The 25,070-nt window shown below is 40.0% G+C and overlaps 2 protein-coding genes across 5 annotated transcripts in view; one reads left to right on the forward strand and one right to left on the reverse strand.

The window, feature by feature from the left end:
• Oatp74D (Organic anion transporting polypeptide 74D) overlaps nucleotides 1-25,070 on the forward strand; it is a 76,121-nt gene that overhangs the window by 2,729 nt on the left and 48,322 nt on the right. The window contains exon 1 of one of the 4 annotated variants that reach the window (XM_066745152.1): nucleotides 14,879-14,977. The exons of 2 other annotated variants lie outside the window; for them this stretch is intronic. The gene's annotated coding sequence lies outside the window, so the exon portion shown is untranslated. Of the gene's footprint in view, nucleotides 1-14,878; nucleotides 14,978-23,841; nucleotides 24,546-25,070 lie in introns of those variants that run through there. One more of the 4 variants, XM_066745151.1, reaches the window with a different exon arrangement.
• Nucleotides 9,042-11,776, reverse strand: LOC136784486 (E3 SUMO-protein ligase ZBED1-like). Its single transcript, XM_066745154.1, has 4 exons — nucleotides 11,575-11,776; nucleotides 11,155-11,336; nucleotides 10,892-11,084; nucleotides 9,042-10,642 (listed from the first exon to the last, which is right to left on the reverse strand). The coding sequence occupies exons 1-4, from the start codon at nucleotides 11,759-11,761 to the stop codon at nucleotides 9,123-9,125; spliced, it is 2,082 nt and encodes a 693-aa protein (XP_066601251.1). The 5' UTR covers nucleotides 11,762-11,776; the 3' UTR covers nucleotides 9,042-9,122.

Raw genomic sequence — 25,070 nt, forward strand, 5'->3', positions numbered from 1 at the left:
ATTGTGCTAATTGATATTTCAAAAACTAACATTTTTGCGCAAAAAGCGTATCGGTTTGACAGAATTATTGCAATAATGGTGTTTTACTTATTTCTTGGTGAGGCTTTCCACTATAAAGTTTTTTAGAAAAAAATATTAATAAAATTATACAGTACGTTATTTTAGCTGTAAAAAAATCATTTCTATTTTGCATAGAAATAAAAAATAAAAAATTTAGAGATTTTTTAACAAAAAAAGTTACTTTTGCGGTTTCCATTCTCTACACTTTTAAATTGTCGAGCATCACTGAAGTAGCGTGAGATCTTTAACACGACTTTTCATTATAAATATATGATTGATTGTCAAAATGGTTATAGATAATATATAAAAATTAATTCTGAAATAGCTCCGGTAGTTTAAAAGTTAAAATTCATTTGTACAGTTTAAAAAATTTGGTTTTATCCAAATAAATGATTCTACTTGAAAATTAATCACTTTTGCTGGCATAAAGGTTCCTTCAAATTTGTCAAAATAATGGGTAGATTTGAAGTGATCACAAATTTATAGCTATTGGGGTCTTTTGGGCCCCGAACAGACTCAGGCGAAAAAATAAAGTTGAATATATGAAGAATTGTAGTTAATTATACTTTAAAAAATAAATTACAAACTATATCAGTGACGCACCCAATTAACCATTGAATTTATTAACAAACTTATTCATCCCAAGCAATCGTGTATCCTCGTATTACGAGCTCTTAAATAGCACGAGGTTAACAGTGTGTGCTTAGATATTTATTTAACAGCTTTTGTAATAACAACCACAAACTTAAATTCCGCATATTTCGTAACTTTTACTACGCACATACCTCTGCAGCTTATCTTCCAGATATAAACGATCAAAATAATCGAAGAACGTTATATTTTTCCAAAACGAAATTATACGTTGAAAAAAATTGCATATTATTCGAAGCAAGAAAATTAAAGTTAAAAATTAATTGGAGGACTCTACGGTCGTAGCAGTTGATTCTACATCCTGTAAAAAAGCGGGTCAAATTAGCAGTGCGGTGCGTTGCAGGACAATACAAGGACGACCAGCGTCGTGCAAGCTTGTTGGCCTGATTCCTCAACTGGCTATGGTCACTATATACGTATGTGCACTATGCTAATAAACTTACCGCGAGAAACACTTGCCATCCCATTTAGATTCATCGATCGTTTGCGTTTTTCTCATTCCCGTCAAGCTCTCGTGAATCCACCGTTTTAATTAACGCTAAAATCGATAAAAATGTAAAATCCAGCCTCTACACGGAGCTTTGTACACGCGTCGAACACAAAAAATTTCCTCGTTTCTCGCAACGTTTTAAATAACTTTTTAACATAAGCGAATTTTGAAGAATACGAGGTAAAAAAATTGCTTTTTGAGTCACACGCGCAGAAGCACGTTGGATTATAATTAAAAATAAAGAGGGTCTGTGTGCTTGTACTTGGCAGTTGGCGTAGCACCGATTCTATTTCTGGTCCCGGAAGTCGAGATCCGCCAAATGTCCCTCGATCGTTAAAGGTGGCGTTTAGCGGAACTCACCGGTGAACCGCGCCAAATTCGTTCCGTGAAGGGGACAAGTGCAAGCACGGTTGATAGACGCTTCGCAGCGGCCGACAGGTGCGTAAATCTCGCGATTCTAGGTCCGTGCAGGATATTTTGGGTATTCGCGGGAATACAGAGGAGTTGCCGATGCACAAGTCGATGACCCGATGCTGCGTTGCGGAAAATACACCGATATCTCGCCTAGATCGCTGCGTCGCCAAATTCAACGACGCGATTCGATTTCACCCCTCGAGACTTTTTTCGATAACCAGACCGATCAAATTATTCCTACAAAAATGTCCAAAATCATCTGGGTGAAAGAAGAACCACTAATTTTTATCTCGATGTCATTACAAATTTAATGATTTTTGTAAATTAGTTAAAAAATAAAAAAAAAACGTCGAGATTGCCACCTCTAAAACTTTTATTCCCTGTACCATTAGAGAGGCCCTCGAAATCCCGCTTTGAAAATTGCTTTTGCTTATCCGATTTTCGTGACGCGAGTCATCCGATGTACGGTTCGATAAAATCGCAGAATTTTTCTTTCGCACCCCGATCGTTTTTGCTACGCGATATATAATCGCTCGGCTTATATAAATTCCAGTGTACAAAGTTTTAGCGGTAATATCGGATTCGCGAATACGCTGCGTAGTCTGCGAAGAAATATTTCAGTCGCACTAGTAATTTTCATTACAAACGTCATTCGTTACCGCGTCAAAATTTAACAGATGCACTTTGCCGCTGTAATTAGTTCTGGGAGATGCACGGGTGGGTATATTTTAGTACGCGTATTAAACTTGTGTTGTAAGAACTTTAATTAACGTTATATACCTACTGTCGTTTCAAAGATAAAATCCGACAGGATATTATATGGTTTCTATGGAAAATGAGTAGCTGCAACAAAGCCTTAGTCGAGTCTATACATTGTTACAAAATGAACAGGTGCGAGAATAAGTTAAGGGAGATGCTTCGGAAGACCAACGGATTCGCCAAGTTTTTGCAAAGTGGAAAATATTCTAGTTCCACCACGAGTGTGAGTAAAGAGGATATATATATATATATATATATATTTTATATCGAAGAATGCACTTTGTGGTGAAATTAGTGCGAAGCGAGTGCATAGTACGTGTACAGTCGTCCAGTGGAACGGATTGTTTTCGTTTGACGAAAACAGCGCGCCGTGAAAATAGACGACCTCCCCGAGCGTGCACGTGTAGAAACGGGGATGATGCAGATGGCCTGGATAAAGGTCAGTGGCCGACCTAGCCCCCAGCAGGTCGACTGCCAGCCCAACCACCCACTGGTATTGATTTTGTTAACCTTCTGGATTTTAACCGGTCTACCCCTGTACATACTGCTGCTGCTGCTGCTGCTATCGTGCATTTCCAACTACCCCCGCAACCCTCCCACAGCCTTTTCAACCCTGTACCGTGTATGCGTTACTTCAGGATATCGAAATTTACTGATAAATAAATTATTCGTAATTCTTTGTTGTTTTTTTCTTTTCCCACTGCCAAGTATATATACTTCCTCTAAAAATTAGTTTGTTCCTCTCACAATTTATTTCTATATCGTCGCTTGATCAAAGTGTCCATGCAACTCGAGTTTTAACGTTTTCCCGGATATGTACATTAATAGTTGATTGATAAACGAGAAAGGTCGTTATCTAAATCGAGGTTTAATTATATGTATAGGAATATTCGAGATGGGTGAGAGCGAGCGATGTGGGATGGATAAATAATAATCCCTTATAATATGAGTATAACGGTAATCGTCTAATAATTAAGTTTACTCGTGGAATTACGAGGTGACAGTACTCTGATACAATATGCTGGCTTGCTGATTTCATCATTCCACGATTGCTATTCTATTGATTAATGCACTGCTCGCTGCATAGTATATATAGCACTGTACAATCTCGACTAGGATCGTTTCGTGATATTTATAAAAGTGTCTTTCGTAATTAATAAAAATTGTTGATTTTTAATGAAAAATGGTCATTGCGCAGAGAGATTAAGAACGGAGAAGAATAAGCCTTGCGAAATCCTGCAGCCATCTCCTTCGTGCCTCTTTAGGTCATTTATCATGGGCTAATACGTTCAGGGGAGTACATTTAGACACGTATAGTTGCACGCACATAATGCAACAAGGATTACCAAGGGAATTCTAATGTCGCGTATCTGTGCCATTGTGCGAATTGAATTCCAATCGGAGGCTTGATTTGCTTGTAATTCCAATGAGAAGCTGGCGTGTTGCATTTATCAGGATTTGGCGTCGATCCATTATCGGTCATGAACATTATTCTGCGTTATACTGCACAATCATCAACGGCTATTTATCTATTTCTGACGCATTCCTTGTTAAGCAACAGTAATTTGTTTATAATAGCCTCATCTAGTTCGCAATGATTGAATTCCAATGTTGCAGGTTGATTGAAATTCTTGCAAGTTTTGATAGTTTTCTCGACGGTTGTCTTTCCAGCAGAGAAACTTTGTTTAATTTATATCAACTATTTGTAATAATTGAAAATTATTAAATATTATGACGGTAAATGTCTGAAAGAGATATAAATATAGTTTATATAGTCTCGTAATATCGAGACTAGTTTCGCTCGATCGAGACAAAATCGAAGGTTCCACGTGAGTGGACCCACGCATCAGTTTGCTGCACGTAAAATTAAAAGTGCAACGACACGAGATTCATCTCCGGAGAATTCGCAAAAACAAGTTCCTCGGTATTCCGTTTCGGCATCAGCGATCGATGAAAACGAGCACGAAACTGTGCCGTGTGTGACGTCAGTACAATAATAAGCGGTATAGGGTGCTGACCCACTTCTCGCAATTCTGTCAAAATTGAAATTCGCTGCTGTTTCGGATCAGTTCGATAATGGGAATTCGGTAACGAGTCTAATTCTCTACTGTACGTACAGTATATATCCTGCACGAGTAGTGTTATTGTATGCGTAACAAACCTGAGGTAAAATCGTTAAAACGTGTAAATTGCTAAAAAATTATCGACCTCGTTTAACAATTAATTTAAAACGCGCAAAATTAAAGAAGCTTTTCAAAGTGTTGGTATCCATGGAGAAGCATCGAGCGAATCGTGAAATGTAAGGAAAGGGGAGAAAGGTCGCGACAGAGAGAGAGAGAGAGAGAGAGAGAGAGAGAGACAGTGAATAGAGTCAAGTGGGCATGGAGAAGTTGCCGAGGCGTATAAAAGCGGTGTAAATACGGGAAACGAGTGCGAGGCTTTTGCGATACGTTGGCTCGGTGCAACAAAGCAAAGTTCCTCTGGAGGCCTGACCCAACGGGATTTGGACTGCCCATGACGATCGCTCGGTTGTCCACCTGTCGTCTCACCTGTGCCCGAAATATTCGGCTTTACCTGCGTAGCCACAATTATGGCGATTAGCCAAACGCACCTTGCTCCTCCTCGGTTTTACCTGTCCGAGTGGGCCGAGCAGGCCCCTTTAGACTGCCAGCTGCACTGATTCCCTGATAAAAATGACGCTGCACCCGATTCGTAATAGCATCCGGCCAATTTTCGTCCAAGATTTCTTTTTAAATCCTTGCGAAAACCAATCACCACCTGCGCTGCAATTCCTATACATATTTTCCACTTTAAACGTTTGTGTAATTTGATATTTTATTAAACTACATTGTTTACTCGGTGGTTACGTCGATTTTGCATTATGTCGTGTAAAAAACATTCGCTTTCTCCCCAAAGAGTATAGCTTTTGGTTAAAAATTCATCGTTTGTACCAGTCAGTTTCAAGTATTTTCTATATATTTATGTATATATGTTTGTGCAAAGTGTTTGTTGTTGTGAATAAAGCGATTAAAGTTGTTAATTTCAACAATTTTTCTCATCAATATAATTCTAATTTTTACTAGAATTACTGCACAAAATTGCTTAAAACATTATTTCCACTTCTTTTTATAGTTTTAATATTTTTTAACAGTACACCAATCAGTGGATCTTTCATCGAACAAACTCAGCCAGAATTTTCCTCAAGCCCCAACCTGAATCAAGTAATATTTTCTCATTCCTGTCACATATAGCGACCCCTTCGTCACAGGCTGAATTTAAAAATGGCTGAAGTTTTTCCCTAGAATATACGATCATCGTACTACCCTAATTTAAACACTCGTGTCCATATACTTAACTTATAATCATAGCTACCTTTAAAAAACAAGTATAATTATCCTCATATACATATATACATCTAATAGAAAACCAATGAAATCACATACTGTCAATGTCAAGAACCGAGCTAGGAGATATCATTTGGTTTCGCAGGTTTGACCCCCTTCTTCGCAATCGTTAATGCAATTACTCCAAGAACCGCTTGCACCACAGTCGTTTAACCTTATGAGCGCAAACGAACGTCGCTTATTTTCCTCTTAAACGTCTCGCATCGTCATCTCGCAAAGCTAACTATGACCCAGATGTACTTGTATAGGTGACGCGCAGATTTTTTCCAACCAATCACGTAGGAGAGAATCTTTCTAGTCGAAATAAACTTCAGGGGCTTCTCTTCGGCGTTCGTGCACGAGGATCGCCGAGAGTGTGTCGAGGAATGGACACATTCCTGATCGTTCGACGTGCGCTCGAATAGAAAAATTGGGCATTCGCCAGCCTCATGGCTATCGTACCGGAATGACAATACGAGTTGCAGAAAATTATGCAAGGCGACGATGAGCCTTGCATCTTCCCATGCACCACCACCGATTGACATTCGCGCGATCCACACACCGATCGTGCGATTATTGCGTGGTTTGATCAATGTGACGAAACTAGGCTCGTTTTACGCACAGAACTTACGTCTAATCGCTGGATCAGAGAAAGCATTATCTCATTTTTCACAGGATATTTCTTTATTATCCTCCTCTCGCTGCGTTTCGTCGATAAGAATAATCGTTCGCTCGAGTCGTTTGCTATTTATCGTTTGAAAGAACTGTGATAAATGATGCTGGTACTGAACTTTGTCATTGTTCCTTCGCCTCTTGCGAAATAGCCTTGAATTCTTCATTTATTCTACTCTTTAATAATATTATTATTATATTACTCGAAATTGTGTTAATAATTTTGATGAGTTTCTCGATGGAGCAATTAAATTCGTGGAAAATCGAGTGTATCGATGGGATGGCACGCGTTACGCACTGTCGGTCTTCGGAATGTTTTTTCGAGAGAAGGGAATAGGGGGGGGGGGGGAGGATGTTGGTTTGACGAGCGCGGATTATACACGAGGCGTATCGGGCGCGAGGCCACCGTCCGTTGCATTGTCATCTTTCCACTCATCCCACGCGCGATCGGCACGCGCGATCCAATTGAAGAAAATTCCGAGTTTCGCGCCTTTACCGATGTAATGCCGTCGCGAGGAAAAACTCGTAACAAACTCACTCGTCTGTGCGTGTTACTCTCCTCGAGACTCGACAAACTTTCACTCTCGGCTCAATTTTTCCTACACGATCCCGCGAAGAGAAACCAAACCACCCGATCGAAAACTTCCATTTACAAAGATACGAGCATTCTGGTCTCGCGTTTTTATCCCGAAGCTTGCAGGTACCGCGCGAAAGAATTCACGCGAGACGAAAGCTTGTTCAAAGCTTTCTATTCCGAGGCTCCCCGGAATTGATTGGTTTATACGCCAGTGGCGGCGATTTTTAAGAATTCTCTCGCTCCAAGCTTTTCACCGAAAGTAATTCCAATTCCGACCACGCTGCTTGCTTCTCTCTCGTCGCGTTGAATAGCAGGAAACTGAACTTGGCACGATATCGATCGTTTGGCCATGGAACGCGATTAAACGATCTGGTGAAATCTGTTCTGGGATTGGACATGGGAGAAGGAGGTTGGTCCGGTTTATATGTATAATGTGGAAAATGGGTGAATTTGTGGTAAAACAATCTCTTAGCAGCTAATTGTCAATCGCACGATATTTGAATGGCGCATGGAATATTCGCATAGAAATTCTAAAACTTGATTAAAGGAGCAGAGGATTGATTAACGTCGCTTCTCATTGGCAATAGTGGGTCACAGATTTCAATTCGCAATTGCCTCTGGCTGATTATTTAATTGGATATTGTCGTAACGCCGTTGGTTCGTTTCAATTAGCGCGAGAGAAAAGAAAATAACTATATATATGTATTCCGACTGAGACTGCGTGCGGTTAGAAACTCGATGCGTCGATTTAAATGCAAACTTGCATGTTGCTAAATCGCGCTGTTTAATATAGGCAAATTCATTGAAAGCGCAGGTCCGTAACGCGCCGCAAACAGTTATGCGGTATTACGAGTGTCTGACGTAACCTTGAAAGAGAGATGAGAGAACGACTGCCAAAGTTACGATGTTGTGGAGATGGACGCAGTATATTTTATGCATAGTTTTGCGCGTTCGAGCATCGCTGAATTTTCCAGATAATTTTGCATAAATATATATACATATGTGTTATTAATAAGCTTCATTTTATTCTGTAATTTACTTTCTTCGTTCGAGGAACGATTTTTGATCGTTAACACCGTTTTCCACTTTGGAGTGATAAACGATGATTCGTGAGAATTTGTCCAGCCAATCTGAAAATCACAACACTACTAGTCTTTGCCTCGCATACCTTTCCGACGGAATATCCACGACTCTGCCAAGATTTGCTGCGACCAAAAAGGTTTGGCACGTCTGGAACGATTAAAACTATATACACTGGATTTTCCAAAATCCATCGTGACTCGTTGACATGAATTTTCGAGCAACAAAATAAATGAAAGTAACCCCACATTCTCCTCAAACGTGATACGTTGTTACATCTATAATAATAATAAAATTTTGAATAAAAAACTCTTATATAATAAAACCCATAAATGTTCACTCCAAAAATCACAATTATAATTAAAATATTATACAGGAAGAAATTTAGTAGAGTTGTACGATTGGAACAAGAAGTCGAGTAGTACAGAAATAGCTCATCATACAAATGTTATAGACAGGGCCAAGCGAGAAGGGGTGAGTGTCGAGGAAGGACAGTACGTACGAATACATCTTGCGAAAGGAGAGTGTGTGGAATAGGTGTGTGTAGGCCCATAGCCGATGCAGACACACTCAAACCATACGCGTGATGCTATATTGGACGCAGATATCGGGAAAAGACGAAGAGGTGACATATCCACACGAGGGTGGAGGGGCCCGAGAATAGTGATGCTGATATGATCCAATTGTATCGATATTTTGTATCGATATGTATTTTTAGGTACAATTTTGATACAGGTAATATATCGAACTAAAAGTATCGATACTTCTATATATCGATACAGTAACATATATAGTTTGAATATCGCCCATTATGTATGTAGTATGTACGTACAATATTTATTGTAATGAAGTCTATACATTTTAATTGATTGTAAGTAAACTGTAAATAATGAATTTATAAGTGACAAGCAATTTAATAAAGGAAAATTTGTATAAAATTAAGAAATACTTTTATTGTTTCTTTTTATTCTACAGAAATACCCAATAAATAAAGATTCTGAATTATTAAGTGGTGATTTAGACAATTATATTTTAATTACAACAAAAACATCCAATCTTGGATAGATAGTGAACCTAAAAATATTAATTGTTGTAAATGTTCTGCGCTTAAACGATTCCTGCTTTCTGTGATAATTCGACCAGCCTTAGAAAACAATCGTTCACATGGTACAGACGAAGCAACTACTGTCAAATATTTTCGTCCTAATTCACTTAATTTTGAATTATTAGATTTCCAAAATTGTATTGGACATTCCTTAATATCAATAGGAGGCTGGCTTAAGTAAAATCTGAAATCTTCAGGCATTTGGCTTGAATTAAAGGTAGTTCGCTCTTTTGATTTTATTTCATGGATTAAAGCTTCGTGATACGACCAAAAACTGGTATTATTTAAATTAATACTTTGCACATTGACGTTTTCAATTTCTTTTGCAACTTCAATATTTAATATCATATTTATATCACTTATAATGTTAGAGCATGCTGTCTCATTATTGAAATGAATTGATTTAAACCGTGGATCAAGAATTGTAGCCATTGCCAAAATTTTTTCTTCTTCAATGTTTTGAAACCTCAATTCAAATTGTTCTAACAACAATTGCTTCATTTTATTTCCAACTTCAGTAATAGGTATTAATTGACTTAACGTTTCTTTTAAAGTACTCACTATTGGTAACGACTTACTTGCTGTCATGTAAAATTCTCCACTAATGATTTTTGTTGCATCCTTGAAAGGTTTTAATAAGTCTACAAACTCTTTTGCAGTCTGCAATTCTGTTGATGTTATCATCATTGGAGCTGTTGGTAAATTTAGAAGAATTGACGCAATCTTATCTGATAACTCTATAAATCTAATTATCATGTCATGTGCAGAGTTCCATCGAGTATCAATCGACTGTATTAATTTCAAACTTGACACAGCTCTCAAACTATCCATAGCAGCTACAGATTTTTTGAAGAATGTAACGATAGCTTTTATTTTCTTAAATATGACATGCACATCATCACTTTCTATGATTTTTGCAGGAATTAAATTTAAAGTATGTGCAAAACAAGACAACTGTTTATTTACACCAAACACATCCTTGACAGCCTTTTTTATGTTAGCTCCGTTATCGCAGACGACCGTCACAACACTTTCCTGTTTAATTTTCCACTTTTCAGTGACATCTAATAGCCACATTTGAATATTATTGGAGCTATGTCTATCACAAAGTTCTGTTACTCCTATGGTCACAGTTTTGTGCTTATCTTCATGGATAAAATGAGCTGTCAAACCCAAAAAACTCTTAACATTTAGGGGATCTGTCCAAATATCAGTAGTTAACGACATATATTTTGTATTAGACAGAAGCGATTTTATATTACTAGATAAAACTTGATATTTTTCTTCCATTAATCTAGTAATTGTTGCTCTGCATGGAATTTTATACAAAGGTGCTATTGTTTTTACAAATGTTGTAAAACCTTCCTTTTCCACCGTTGAGAAAGACATATTATCTTTAGCAATCATGAACAATAAATTACTGGTTATTTCCAATGCTTTTTTACCTCCATCTAAAATAAGATTAAACTGATATTATTAAATAGTAACTTATATCCATTTAAAATTGTAATTTAACATTTTTCACATTTTAAGACCCCAATTAATAAAACTTATTCTAATGAAGTCAAAACGACAAAAAATTGAGCTATTTTGATATCGTAAGGACTAATTTTATTATATAGAATGTCAACTGGTAAATGAACATCTAAAGCAATACAATAAGAGTCCAAAAATACAGCCAGAATAAACAAATACTTAACCTTGGAATGAAGTTTGATTACGCAATGTTAAATCAATTCTTGGCTGTTTACTTGTAGAGCCTTCTGTTTCTTCCAATGCATAATAAGCTGACAATAATGTTGTAGAAGATGTTGACATGGAAGTAGCAGTGCCAATACTATTTGCACTGTCAGGATCATCCGGGTTACTTGATGGGTCATCATCTTCGAGTACCTATTTTATTTTAGTAAAAAATAGACTATAATGATATAAACTATAAGTGTAGTCCCATAATTAATATTACCAATGCACTTCTTTTCGCACTTGTACAATTTACTCCCATTTTTAAAGTGGGATGAGCTCGTTCCAAGTGGAATCTCATGTTTGTGGTGTTATTGCTTCCCTTTACTTCTTTTTGGCATATTTTGCATTTACCGCCAGTGTTTAATTTTACAAAATATTTCCAAATGTTACTTTTTGTTGGCACTATAATAAAATAATATCAAATAATAAATGATATCAACAAAAATAAGTTTTCATGACAAGGAATGAGAAAAATAAGGTAAAAAGGAAAATATTGCGTACTGGTATATCCAATAGGATGGTATAGGGAAGGGAATGTCTGTAGAAAAAAAAGCTTATATCAACAGCTGAAGAAATTTATAATATCCATTCTGCACAAAATTGCTAAAACTATGCTAAAATATTGTGCATAATTGCTTACCTTTTTGGAGTTTTATTGCCCGCAAAAAAATATGCAGTAAAATAGCTTTTAAAATTACTTTGCCGCATGTATTGAAACGAAAAAGTATTAATATTACGATATATCGCGGAGCAAAGTATCGGTACAAAATATCGAAATATTGACATAAAAGTATCGATATTTCAATATATCGATACAGTATCGACATCACTACCCGAGAAGCGTTTTACAATAGCTCGAGTCTGGAAGTCTGGAATGAGGAAGTCTCGTACATACGAGGCGTGACACCGCGAGAATACTAAAGTCTGGGTTACTAGTTGGTTGCTTCGCGTATTCCAGGCTCATAACAACGCGCGCTCGGCGCTCACTCGCGTGGTGCAGAACCAGTGGAGCTTCTACGTACGGATTGTATATTTCTGTCCTGCCTGACTGGCGCGACTTTGCATCGAGTCGCTCGCCCGCACGAGACTTTGCGCTTTTCCGCCTGTACTCCTCCAAACGCGTATTTCTATACTTTTACCCAAATTTGACTATGGATCAGTTTTTTTTAAATGTAACCTAGTATATTTTACGAGTAATTTTTCTCTTCTATTTTTAACTTTGTACAACGCTTATTTTTCGACACTTTTTTGTACGCTTATTTTTAACATTATTCCGAGAGTTGTGCTTTGCGATAAACATTAGATTTTTTTAGAATGCATCATAATGGTTGTATATCTCGAAATAAATATATAATATTGAAACTCGTATTGATCGTATATCTTTGTTCGGTATTATCGAGCCTTGATGGACGTTGGAAAGAACAGTTTTATGGAATAATCAACAAGCGAATCTGTTACGATATTCCAATCTCATCAACCTTGCATAGGATTTGATAGAAATAGGTCATTTTTAAAATTAACCTTTACATTTTCCTTCTCAGCAGCGATATACATTTATTATTCGCTCGACGTACAAATCTCCCCAGATAGGATTCGAAAATATATTGAAGCTTATCAATTAAAACGAAGCTTGCTTAAACGAAGCAGCTCGAATGTATTTAGAAACTAATAAAAATTCTTGCTCTAAAACAAACGAGGGTACACATCACCGAAGAAGAAGAAGAAGAAGAAGAAAGGAGGCTAATAAAATTTACGGATCAGAATTCTTTTCCAACCATCACAACGAACATTCAGAGACAATCCGTATCGTTATATATATATATATATCTCAACCCTATAACCGAATAAAACCAGTCAAGCATGCAAATACCAAAAACAATAAGAGGAAAGATGGACGCGAAGTGCAAGTTTTTATTCGTCCAAAATCGTAACATCTGCATTCTCGTCGTTAAGATCGACTTTGGGTCACTGGAAAAGGAGGTCGAGGCAATGAATTCTTCTGTGCGACGACGTCAGAAATGTTTGGGCTAGGTCGTTACAATTAGGCAGAGGAACACTGACGAACGTCGATATAAAAAAAATCGGTAATAATTGATACTTGTGCGGGGTCAGCGTTCCTTCAGTGGCTTTGACCTAGGCAAGTGGAGAGTGTCACGGGGCAAACAGGTGAATCAGACTTAAGAGGTTCGCCCTTGGCCCTCGTTGGGCTGCTTCTGATTCCACTCGTTAAATCGATTGTGTTTCAATCTGTCTGCTAATGCAGGCCGTCTGGCTGTGGGCTGCTCAGCGGAGCGCCCTCCGTGGCACCGAGAGTACATACGTGGCGAGATCTGCAGAGGAGGGGGGGAGAGAGAGGCCCTCTTCTTGCGCTGACCCACATTACCGTCCAAAATAATCCGACGCTGCTGCAGCTGGGGACCTTAACCGCGACCTATGGATGGGTGCTTCCAGTGCGTATATATATATATATATATATATGGAGGAGGAAAGCTCGTAGCAGGAAATTTCGGTCAATTGATGATTCTGTTGCTTCTGTGTTTATGCCTCTGACGGTCCGATGCCGATGCGAGGCTGCTACAAACAAACGGGTCGCCGCTGGATCGTTAGCACCGCGCACATAAATAAGCTACTGGCCTATTTTCTCGCTTTCGCCTGCTGCTTCGCTCCACTCCTTCCACCGATTCCCCTGCATTTCACGAAATCGTTGCATTTTTATCTCCATCGATTTCACCGGAAACTATAAACTCCTCCGAACATCCGCCAAACATTTTGCTCCGTCGTTCGGATCGCAGGACGATTTAAAAATTAGTTTTGATCGTCGACATTTTCTTATATATCATTGAAAAAGTATGAATTTTATTAAAATTTCATTGCTCGAATTTTTATCATCCTCTTAGAAATTTCTCGAGGTAATCAACGAAGCTTTGATGGATCGTCATTGGGGCATTTCGCGATCCTATCGATTGTGACAGAACGCACGGCGCGTCAGCGGTTTTTAAAGCAGTTTTATGGAAAAATTGCGTCACTTCTCTTGACATTGCATGGCTGCGGTGAAGCAGCCCCTATCGGATCGATCTACGATCGTAAGCAGTCCAGAAGCTTTCCGTGGTGAACACACTGCAAGGGAAAGAAAGATATGTAATCATGTCAAGAGATTCAGGCTTTAGAACGGGTACCGCGCCTGCTTGGGAATTTATGAATTACCAAGTCTGATTAGATATAGGTGCAATGGATTAATCGATAAGCCACTGGCGCGAAAACCTCTCGAATTCACTCTAATATATAGAAAATTATGCCTCGTAACGTGGATAACGCCCCGCACTGTGTATATATATATATTTCATATTTCTCCTCTTGCGAATTTAATCGTATTTCAAGCGACGATTGCGGTAAACGTGCAAAAATTCAATTTGTTAACCTTTGCGCAATCGCCAACAAGAATCGTATAGTTTCTATGGTAGAATATTCCATTAGAATTACAAGTTAACAGTCTTGTTAAAGCGTTTTAAATGTCAAAGACACAATTTCTATAATATACGATTGCATATGATTTTATAGCATTTTCCAACCATTATCCCAAGATAATTTCTCAATCCCACCAGGTAAGCAGAGCGAGGTGGCTCGACACGAAAGTTTCGAGTTTCTAAGGATTTCTTCACGCGTGTATATCGGAGTCTGAAAGGAGGCAAAAAATCGGGACGGGCTTGGCGTCGGGGTAAAATTCGTATAGGCTACTTCTATTACCACCTTGACCTTGAGGAACACGCACCCCGCGCTTCGAGTCCCTCGCTTTTGTCAAAGCAGCAACAATTTTCTCTCGACTTACTCGATCGTTACAATTTAAATTACACGACGTTCTCAATTTTGACATTCATCGACAATTTTTATCCTGTCCAAGGACACCTTCCTCGATCAAGGTGGAAATTCTTGATACAGCCGGAGGGAGTGGGGAAAATCGGAATATGATTGGAGGAGGAAGAAATATACTAGTGCGAGAAAATATAGAGGGACAACGCAAAGATTGATGCGAGGATTTTTCGATGGTATGGATATAGATCTGGTGGTCTTGTTGTTTGCTTGAAATTTTTTGGCTCTCGAATTTAATCCATGATGGAGGAGGAGACTGGGGTACATTCAAAGCTATGGATCCCGTCTAGACGGTAGGTGACGTCACGTGGCAAGGTCGATCTTCGTTTCTATCTACGGTGTGTGTGGCACTGCTGTGTGGCGTATACATCGCTACGTGTACTCCTTTCTCTCTTTTCCTACGCGCTATTCTACCTCCCGATATCTGTTGTTGCACTGCTCTCTCCTTGGCTCTCTCTCTCATCTCCTCCTCCTCCTATACTCTGTAACCTCTAGCTTATCCTGCCTCCCATCTTGCCAGACTTTTGCTTCGCCACTATTCTTCGTCCCAACGCAGTATATATTTCATTCTCCCATATACACTCATCCATCCATTTCTTATCTTTCATCAACATTTTCCAATTTTTCTCTCTCCGTCCACGATTGAACATTTCCACGTTTATTCGATACTTTTCTCTATTTTCAATGAAAAATTGTTTCTACCAAGCAACCATTTTTCACTGGTCCAAGTATTTTTTTTAGTACGATTTTTTTATTTATATCAAATTGTTTTCACTTTTAATTTATACTTTCTGCCAATTTTGTAAGAATTTTTCATTGCACGTATTTCATCTCTCTCCTCAAATTTCTGTTTCAAACACGTTTTATATCGTACGTGGTTTGATCACAATTAAACAAGGTTATTTTTTCCATATTCGAGTGGCCCAAATTTAGGTTGGTGCTATATTTTCATGGAGAAATTTCCAGGGACATGACTATATATACAAAAATACAACGCTTCTACAGCTTAGATAATGTGTTTTATCCGTTTGAAATCGGTAACCTCCATGGACTTTGGTCAGAATAGACGATCATCAACCATAACAGCAACGCACGCTCGCACAGAAATAATATCTGCAGAATTCTTCTCTGTATATACGAGAGACGTACTCGTTCGCAAGCCTCGCTCTTATCAATAATTCAGCGAATTCGACAGCGATCGAGAGACTCGAAAATAAGTCGAAAAAGTGATGACACTCGCGTTTGTTTCTATATAAACACGTCGGACGTATAATCCACGATTCGAGATTGGACCGCGATTAAATTTAGACTCGCAGAATTACTGAAAAATTAATGCAGTATTTCTGGAAGGAAAATATGGAACGACGTGCATCGTGGATGTTGACACATCTATGCCACAGGTTCAATAGTGAAACTAAGGTGGAGCGTCGTACACGTTGAGATTTCAATCCAATTTTGACAAATAGGAAGCAACGAGCCTCGGCTAATTTAGTAATTGAAGCATAATTACTTTCTCGGAAGGGTCCAACGAAATCTATTGCGTCTGGTCAGCAGCATTGTACGGTGCTGCACTATGCTAAAAAATCTCCCTACAGCTTAGACCGCCTTCTCTCTAAGGTTAATAGAACCGGAATGAATATGACCTTCGGTCTAGGTCTCCCATCGCAAAAATCTCAATGAACGAATCGAAGTCCAACGCACGAAACATGAAGAAAGGAATAGTATTTCAGCCTTAAAACTGGTGCGGAAAATACATTGTTGATGCAATGGACCTTCGACTCTTCAAGAAATACCCTAACGCGTTAGGACGATGCTATCTCAGTCGAAAAGTAGACATATACACGTCGAAAATGTATTATACGCACTAGTACCTATCTCGAAGAGTGGGCTGATGGTTAATGGAACGCACTTTGCGACAGTTTGAAGCGTGCGGTATTTTGTGAAATTTATCCTGTTGCTAAAGGTGTCAATGGTGGTTCGCTTTAGTAATATTGACAGTAATGCAGCGAGGAGCGATGGCCTTTATTGGAAAATTAGATCCAATCTAACGCGGAGCGTGGTCTCACGCTGGAACACGGGCAGAAATGATGAAACCGACTGCATCTGAGTAATGACATAACGTCGTATATACGTACAATACGCTGCTCTCCCTCCGCGAGTGTATGTACTCTCCAAGCGTTAACGCGGGACAACGCACCACCGTATCAGAAGGAAGAGCATTGACCACTATGCGGAAGTTATTAAGCTGCCGGTGCCGTTTAATGGTACATATGTATTAACCTATTTAGCTTATTCATTAAAAACAATCACGAACCGATCGAACGCCACCCATGACGATCGCAGTATCGACTGATTCGCAATCTCGCGGAAGCATCGTCGCTGCAACAACAAAATTCTTCGTTGTTGAATGTTAGCAACAAAGCGTTGAATGAATTTATTGTGACAAAAACGGTACAAGCTAGCTCAAGAAGCTTGGACACAAAATAGTTTTCGGCTTTAACGAGAAGGAACTGCGGCTCGAATCTCTTCGTGTCCCTCGCGGAAGCATATTGCAACAACAAAATTCTTTATTCTCGAATATTTGCAACAAAGTGGCAGATGAATTTACTCTGACGAAAACGGTACAACAAAATAGTTTTCGGTTTTAACGAGAAAGAACTGGCTCGAATCTCTTCGTGTCCCTCGCGGAAGCATTATTGCTACAACAACAAAATTCTTCATTGTTGATTATTTGCAACAAAGTGGTGAATGAATTTACCGTGACGAAAACGGTAGAGCAAAATAGCTTTCGGTTTTAACGAGAAGGAATTGGCTTGAATCTCTTCGTGTCCCTCGCGGCTCGACGAGTGCAATTATGTAAATGATTCGGCGCGCGTGGCGCGTTGCGACAAATATATTCTTTGTCGTTAAACAATCTCTCTGTGGGTGTCGATTGGACTCTGCAGGCAGGCACACAGCAGGGCGAGGCAGGGCGAGGCGTGCCGGAGGCATCCAGCTCGGTTAGAGGCGTGAAACGCATTTGCATCGATATCTGGGCCACACTGTCTCGTTTCCTAATGAAGTCGTTGGGTCCGGGCGATCCGCTTAATGACGATTCATCGTCATCGTCGTTTGGTTCAACGCACTTGCCACCATGTATCCCGCTCAAGAGCAACTTTGTGTTAGATGTGTGCCGGTAATGGACCATCCACGAATTCCTCCATCTATATATATGTGTGTGTGTGTGTGTGTGTGTGTGCCCTTCCGCCGGTCAACCATTTTTCTCTGCACACACACGCTCCACTTTGCGCCGCTCTCTCTATATATATATATATGCATACTCAAATCTTATTCCCGCGTGATCTCTCTTGCGACCCTCCTATCGGACTCATCAATCTTAATATTCGCTCGATCATCCATCGACTACTTTCGAAACTACCAAAAATTTCCTCCTTTTAATTATCCTACAATTCCTCCCCCCCCAGCTACTTTTTAAAATTTTTCTTATTTTTCTCCACAAGATAATTTTTTTTCACCCAATCAAACATAGATTTGATTATTTTACATGATGTTCACCATCAGTGTTTAGTCTATGATTCAAGAATGATCGAGAGGCTGAATATCGATCGATCGATGCAATTTTTATCCTTCTAATGGATTGGATAAGTTTTTGTTTTCTCCGAATTTTGACTTTCCTCCTCCGTGACACGTTTTCCTCGCGGTTCTCGATGATAGAAGAGTTTGAGGATTGACTGATTAGTCATGGAGAGTACATAGCGAGGTTGGTTTATATTCGTCTATATATGTCTTACATCACTACGCGAGAACGATTACAGCGAATTAACGGCATGGCTGGGGCAGATAGGAATCTGAGCCTTGTTATTGACGTTGGGCGTCTATTTGGCGTTGTCGCGAGTTCGAAGAAATAACAGTGCGTGCTGAGAGTTGCAATCTTTTAGAGTTTCAGTCCTGATGAATAAATTCAGCGCGTTGCAAACTTTGTGCTTATTAGCGAAAAAATTAAGAATGTGCAAGGTTGTCCAAACGCTTTTTTGTCACGAATCATCTTTCGAACGTTAAGTAAGGTCGCGTGTTGCTTATACTGGGAGCAGTCAGTGTCCCAATATATCGTTGCTTCGAACATATTCTTACTCTAAACTCTGAAATGTATCTACGAAATTTAATCGCAACAAAAATCTTAAATCATTTTTCATCCACATTATTCGACAAGTTTGAAAATAGGGTCTTAATTTGGTTAAAGCTTGCTGCTTTAATTACGAATAAATTAATTTAATTTCTAATTGCACATAATTTGTGTTATTTTTATTCGAATGCTTCGGAATATTCTAGGAGCATGATCCTTTATGATTTTCCCCATTAAATTACTGAAATTCTTTTAACCACTTAAAACACGAAGCAGCAATAATCTGACACGAGGAAACTATTAACCAGAATAGCAGCTTCGATAATATCTGGACCAGCCAATAATAACCGTTTATTGTTCACTGGCTGCAGAGACGTCGACCGAATCTTCATTTATCATATTACCTATATATATATACTTAAGAGATTTAAGTTAAACATCTCCCTTAACCAAAGACCGATAATAAAGAGATCGAGCTTAACAATAATAACCCTCTGCAACAACTATAAATCAATACTCGCCTTTTTCTATACGAAATGAAAATAAAATGTAAGCTATATATATATATATATACCACACGAACCAGATCAATCAGCAATGAGAAATTAAAACTTTTCTTCTCGTTTGTCGTTGTGAGAAATTGATCTGTAAAGGTGTACGTAGTATATTTATCGCGAAATCGACCAGTTCGTTTTACGACGATTCGAGGCACGACGTTTATCGAAGGGATCTCTCGAGTGGAGCTGGGATATAAGACAGTATAGTCGGCTGCTGATGCATTAGTATGACATGCACGGAGCCGAGGACTTGGTAAAACGGCTCGTTCTCACCTAAAACGTTCGTCGGCTCTAATCCACACCGTGCGTTCCGTTCCTCGGTCAATAGAGGATTCTGACGACGGTGTTCGTATAACGGTACTGGCGATTCCTCGTATGTCCAAGACGCGTCGCTCGACTCGCTCCCGCTTACACAGGAGCGGATTTCAAAGTCGATTTCGTACAGACATCATCTCCAATTTTAATCTTGAGCCGACAGCGATTATTATTATTCGTCCTAAACATCGTTATCAACCTAACTCCAACTGTAATTCTTTCATTGAAATTATCGAACCCTTTTTAGTATTGCACGACATGTAGAATAAAATGTTCCGATGATTCTGTGATCAATGATGAAAATTCGTTTCTCGTCTGATTTATGTTTGAGTTTATAATTTTATAGTCGATTTCGCACAGACATCATCTCCAATTTTAATCTTGAGCCGACAGCGATGATTATTATTCGTCCAAAACATCGTTATCAACCTAACTCCAACTGTAATTCTTTCATTGAAATTATACCGAACCCTTTTTATATAGTATCGCACGATATATGGAACAAAACGTTGCGATGATTCCACGATCAATGATGAAGATTTGTTTATCGCCTGACCTATACGTTCGAGAGTACATTTTGAAATTTATTTAAAGTTGTGAAAAACTGAACGTGTTTATCGTTGAATTAAATGGACAAAAATCCTTGAAGAGAAGCTGGCTCCATCCCTGCTGTTCGGAGGCTCACACGTGTCACTCGTGTATACTCGCTTGTACGTTTACGTGTTCGTCGATCCAGCGACACGCGTAGAATGCTAACCAATCGCAAATAAAAAGAGCTCGATACTCATCGCTGATACCACACGCGAAACTCCCTACATCCTATATCATGACACAGTCTTAACGATTCCACAATTTTTCACGACAGATAAATCTTCCCACAGCATTCTTTCTCACCGAAAAAAATCAAAACTCTCACATTTTCCAATTATTAAATTTCATGCGACAAAAGTCTGTGTCAATTACGTCCAATTTACAAGAATCGAAATTTCTTTTCTCGGATCTGATTCGAGTCGAGTGTAAAAAGTTTGCCTTGAGCAGTGAATAGGTGCATAATGGTGTAGCTTCAACGAATGTTTCAGAGTGAACGAAACGCGAGGATAATCGTGAAAGTTGCAATTTCATCCACGACGATGAAAGTGCAAGCGTAACGGGAACGATGCGCATTCAGCAGTGAAATATACCGAGGATTGTAACCACGACGTGAATATAGGTGCAATGGAGGAATTTAACCAAGAGGTAATAAGAGGAGCGAGCTTTGCTATTAGAAGAATTACACACACACACACGTGCAAACACAGTGAATCTGATTTCTCGAATGAATGTTCATTTCCATTGCTTTATATATATATATATATATATAAGAATAGAAGCAACAAAGTGCTTTGCGCAATTCTTATTAATCGATGTGTTTCGAACGTTCCGCTCTTACATCGATGAATGTCAGATTAATTATACGATCCTTGGAATCCTTGAACGCTATATTTGTCCTTCCATCGAAGGTCTCTCAAAGTCTGGACAGTTAGCCTTGACTTCTTCCTTTACACCTTAGTGTTAGTTTTTTCACTGCATTTTTCCAGCAATTATATATAAATATATATATATATATATATATATATATGTATATACACAGCAAACTATTTTGCATCTAAGACACGAGAGTGGGAATCTGCGCAAATATCGAGTCAAGAAAGTTAGTAGGCCTTTCAGTGCCAATGGTAATGATAGTTGTTGGAAAAAAGCTTAGGTTAACGTTGGTTCGAAACCTTCGCAAAGTGGTTTTAATGCGGAAATGGTCAAGCTGTCTGCTCGGAGTTAACTATGTAGGTTTGGCGAGGCCGCAATAGGACCTTCGGCGATTAGACAATATGGCGGATTAAACGCGAATCGAGAATTGTTTTTCAGTGGCGCGAATGTGTATAGTGACGTTGGAAGTAGTAATTCGGAAGCTGCTCGACGCAATCTCTGATACACAATGTGGGTAATCGAAACGTGGGCTTCCCTTCGATTATCGATATATAATATAGGGTGAGCTATTGAAAATATGCATGCAGCGCATAAATGCAGGAATACGTTTATCATTGTAACTAGATTAGAGAGATTCAATTTATGCTTGGTAATTTTTCAAAATATTTTATGTTTTAACTGACAAAACTCTTATGGAAAAAAATGTATAATCGTTAATATAGGATTAATAATTTATTTTTTATATCTCGTATGTTCCCTACATTCAGAAACATCTCTGCGATATTTTCATATGGTGAAATGACAGAATAGGAGTAAACGTATTTTTGTATATATATATATACGTGCATTTAGTAGTTTCATAACTGGAAAATCCTATACAAGCCCGAATCCGTTTCTCGATTCGTGCTTCATCTCGAAACTCTCATGAATGAACGGTACCGCGTTCATTCTGCGCGAGCTCCAAAATTTGCACTCGCTAAATTTTCCACGAACCGCAGCGGCCATTTGGCTCGCGTCCAGCTAAGCGCTCGGACGAATCACAATCGGCCGGGCAGGCAGCATTTTCAAGTCAAATTTTCCTCCGTCGCGAAATCGAGAACAAACACGGAAACCGTTGACCCAGATAAAGACTGTATTTCCAATTCAAAAATTTCTACGGGAAGGTTGATGGTGGAACGTTCGAGTTCAAGAGGAATTATTTTTATCCGCGAGGGGAGAAGATAGGTGAGTGGAGTTAGAAAAAAAAATGATGCGCGCTCACGAAGGGTCCCATTGCGGTGGACGGACAGATGTATATATGTGACGTTGGGCAGGCACGAAAGAGTCCAGACAGGATACGAAGGATTGAGTCTCGTTAGTCGCTAAATCGGACCTAATGATTTCGGCGACCTCACGCAACACTCGTTCCTGGTCTGAGTTATGAGATTTTTTTCGCCAAGGTTGAAAAGAGCAACGGACAAAAGGCATAAACTGCAATTATTTCCTTCGAGGAATGGCACAGTATCGATTGGGACTGTCAACAATTTTCTATTAAGGAAAAATCTTTATACTTGTTCTACTATAGATAGAAATTTTATGGTTGATAAAGGAATAAACGTAATTATTAAATATTGATTTGCCGTGTACTGTGTTTCAAATATTTGTTGACTTTTGTTTTCAATGGACAAAATTTCACGAAAAAGGGATTTCAGCCGTGCGAGGACCCGAAATATTTTAAGGGTCGGTTATAAACAAAAGCAGGTAGCCCTTATATTGATTTAGAGCCCTTGCGAATCGCGTGCAACCGGTCGGCGCACGCCTCTAAGAAACAGGCTGATGCGGACCACCGTAAGAAAGACACGAAGCTGGAAAGAAGTCGAGCGATACAGTCGCGAGGAAAAATCTCACCTTCCCCAATCTCAGTTTTCTCAACGCTTTCCCAAAAAATCCAAACTGACAGAATTCACCCCAAAAAAATCCCCATAATTCCCCATGAATCTCGAACGACATAAAATTCTCCGATACCAACTTATCAATAAAACAAACCCAAACCATCAATCTCCCCAAGACTAACAAAAGACCCACCAAAAAATACCAAAACCCTACAAGATTTCCGAACATAACCTAAAAGTTTCCACACAGCATACCACATATCGCGTGAAGAAGCATAGAAGCACGAAGAGCTGGGGATTTGGAAAGAGAGAGAGAGAGAGTGGGGAGGGGGGGGGGGGGGGGAGTATAGCATTAGGCGGACGAGGAGATCCGCGCAGGAGAGGATGGAAGGGAGCGGAGTCGGAGTTTCGGTTTCGTTGGTTGCGCGGCTGCTCGGTGGAGTCGCTCTCGGGCGCTCGGTGCTCGGCGTTCGCACGACTAATCGCTTTCGGTGGAGAAGGACGGAAACTGAGAGTGAGCACACAGGCCCCTTCCTCCCGGTCGGTGCTCGGCTCGATTCCGTTGGGACGAGGACGGTTGGGTGTGCGAGGGGGGCGGGCGGCGAGTCGACGAAGAGGCCGGCCCCTCTCACGCGGCGCGCGCTGCCGCTGCCGGCGCTCTGCTCCCAATAACGACTCTCGCCCTCGGTCAGTCGCGCGCGAACCGCGAAGTCGCGAGTGTTTAACCGTATCTTTGTCTTTCTCTCTCTCTATCTCTCTCTCTCTCAAAATCTCTTTCCCTCCCTCTCTCTCTCTCTCTCTCTCTCTCTCTCTCTCACTCTCACTCCACCGCATTTCCGCACGCTTTCCTTCCTGGCCAACGAAACCCCTAGAGACGCACTTTCAGTGGGACCTTTCTCCCTCGAAGCAGAGAGAGAGAGAGAGAGCAGCCGCGACACCTGACAACTCGCGGACCACGTGCGAAATAGAGACGGAGAGAGAGAGAACGAACACCCTCCCTTCAGGGTCTCGCGGGTAAACCGAGTGAGGCTGGCGTACCTCGATCTCCCGGAGATACTCCGTATCGGCCTCGTATCTCGACCACCGCCGAAACTCGACGCGAGAGAGAGAGGGAGAGAGAATCGCGAATCTCTGGTCCCGCGCGGCTCTCTTCGGGAACGGAGGTGCCACCGACTGGCGTTTCGCTGGCCCACCACCGCCCATGTGGCTCGGGAATAACAGGTGACTGCCGAGTGCTCGGTGAGAGCGCGAGCGAACGCTCTGGTGCTCGAGTTCCCGCACTCTTTTTTGCACGCGCCGATTCGCATCGTCCTGTCGACGGGAGAGGATCAGGGTTAATGTGTATATAGGATTATCGTCGACACCCTCTTTGGTCTCGAGGAAACTCTCCGATGCTTGCGGATAACGAGAAATTGTATGTATATGTATATATATATATATATAAATGTGTGTGTCTATATACAGGCCGGGTTCGAGATCTCGAAGAGTGCTATAGATATATATACCTGTAGCTGTTATTCGGAGCACAAATTTGCGCTGAATGGCGATATCGCTCGATAGCCGGTCGAAGATAGGGATCGACGAGCGAGAAATCTCGTCTTGGGTGTATATCCGAAGCGGATCTCCGTCAGAGTGCTCCCTTGCCATGTCGAATTGTGCGATTAAAACGAACTCTCGCTGAAAATAGTAGGCGAGAAGAGGAGTAGGTTTCCCATGCAGCAGCGAGAACCAAATGGTTGAAATTTATAAATCTAATGTAATACCGAAAGGAATTCTAGCTTTAGCATTTTTTTTAAGAGTTCCCAGTGGAAAGTTTAACCGGGATTGGTATATCGTTGCGTGCTCGAGAGGTTACATTGAGAAAAGCGTGAGTCTGGTCCAAGGAAATCTGCAGCAGGTTCAGTGAGAAAATTTTCTGATCATTACGCAGAAATCTTAA

Source organism: Prorops nasuta, unplaced genomic scaffold (assembly GCF_024137725.1).
Source record: "Prorops nasuta isolate Cenicafe-Biocafe unplaced genomic scaffold, Cenicafe_Pnas_1.2 PNAS00059, whole genome shotgun sequence".
In the NCBI taxonomy this organism is placed as follows: domain Eukaryota; kingdom Metazoa; phylum Arthropoda; class Insecta; order Hymenoptera; family Bethylidae; genus Prorops; species Prorops nasuta.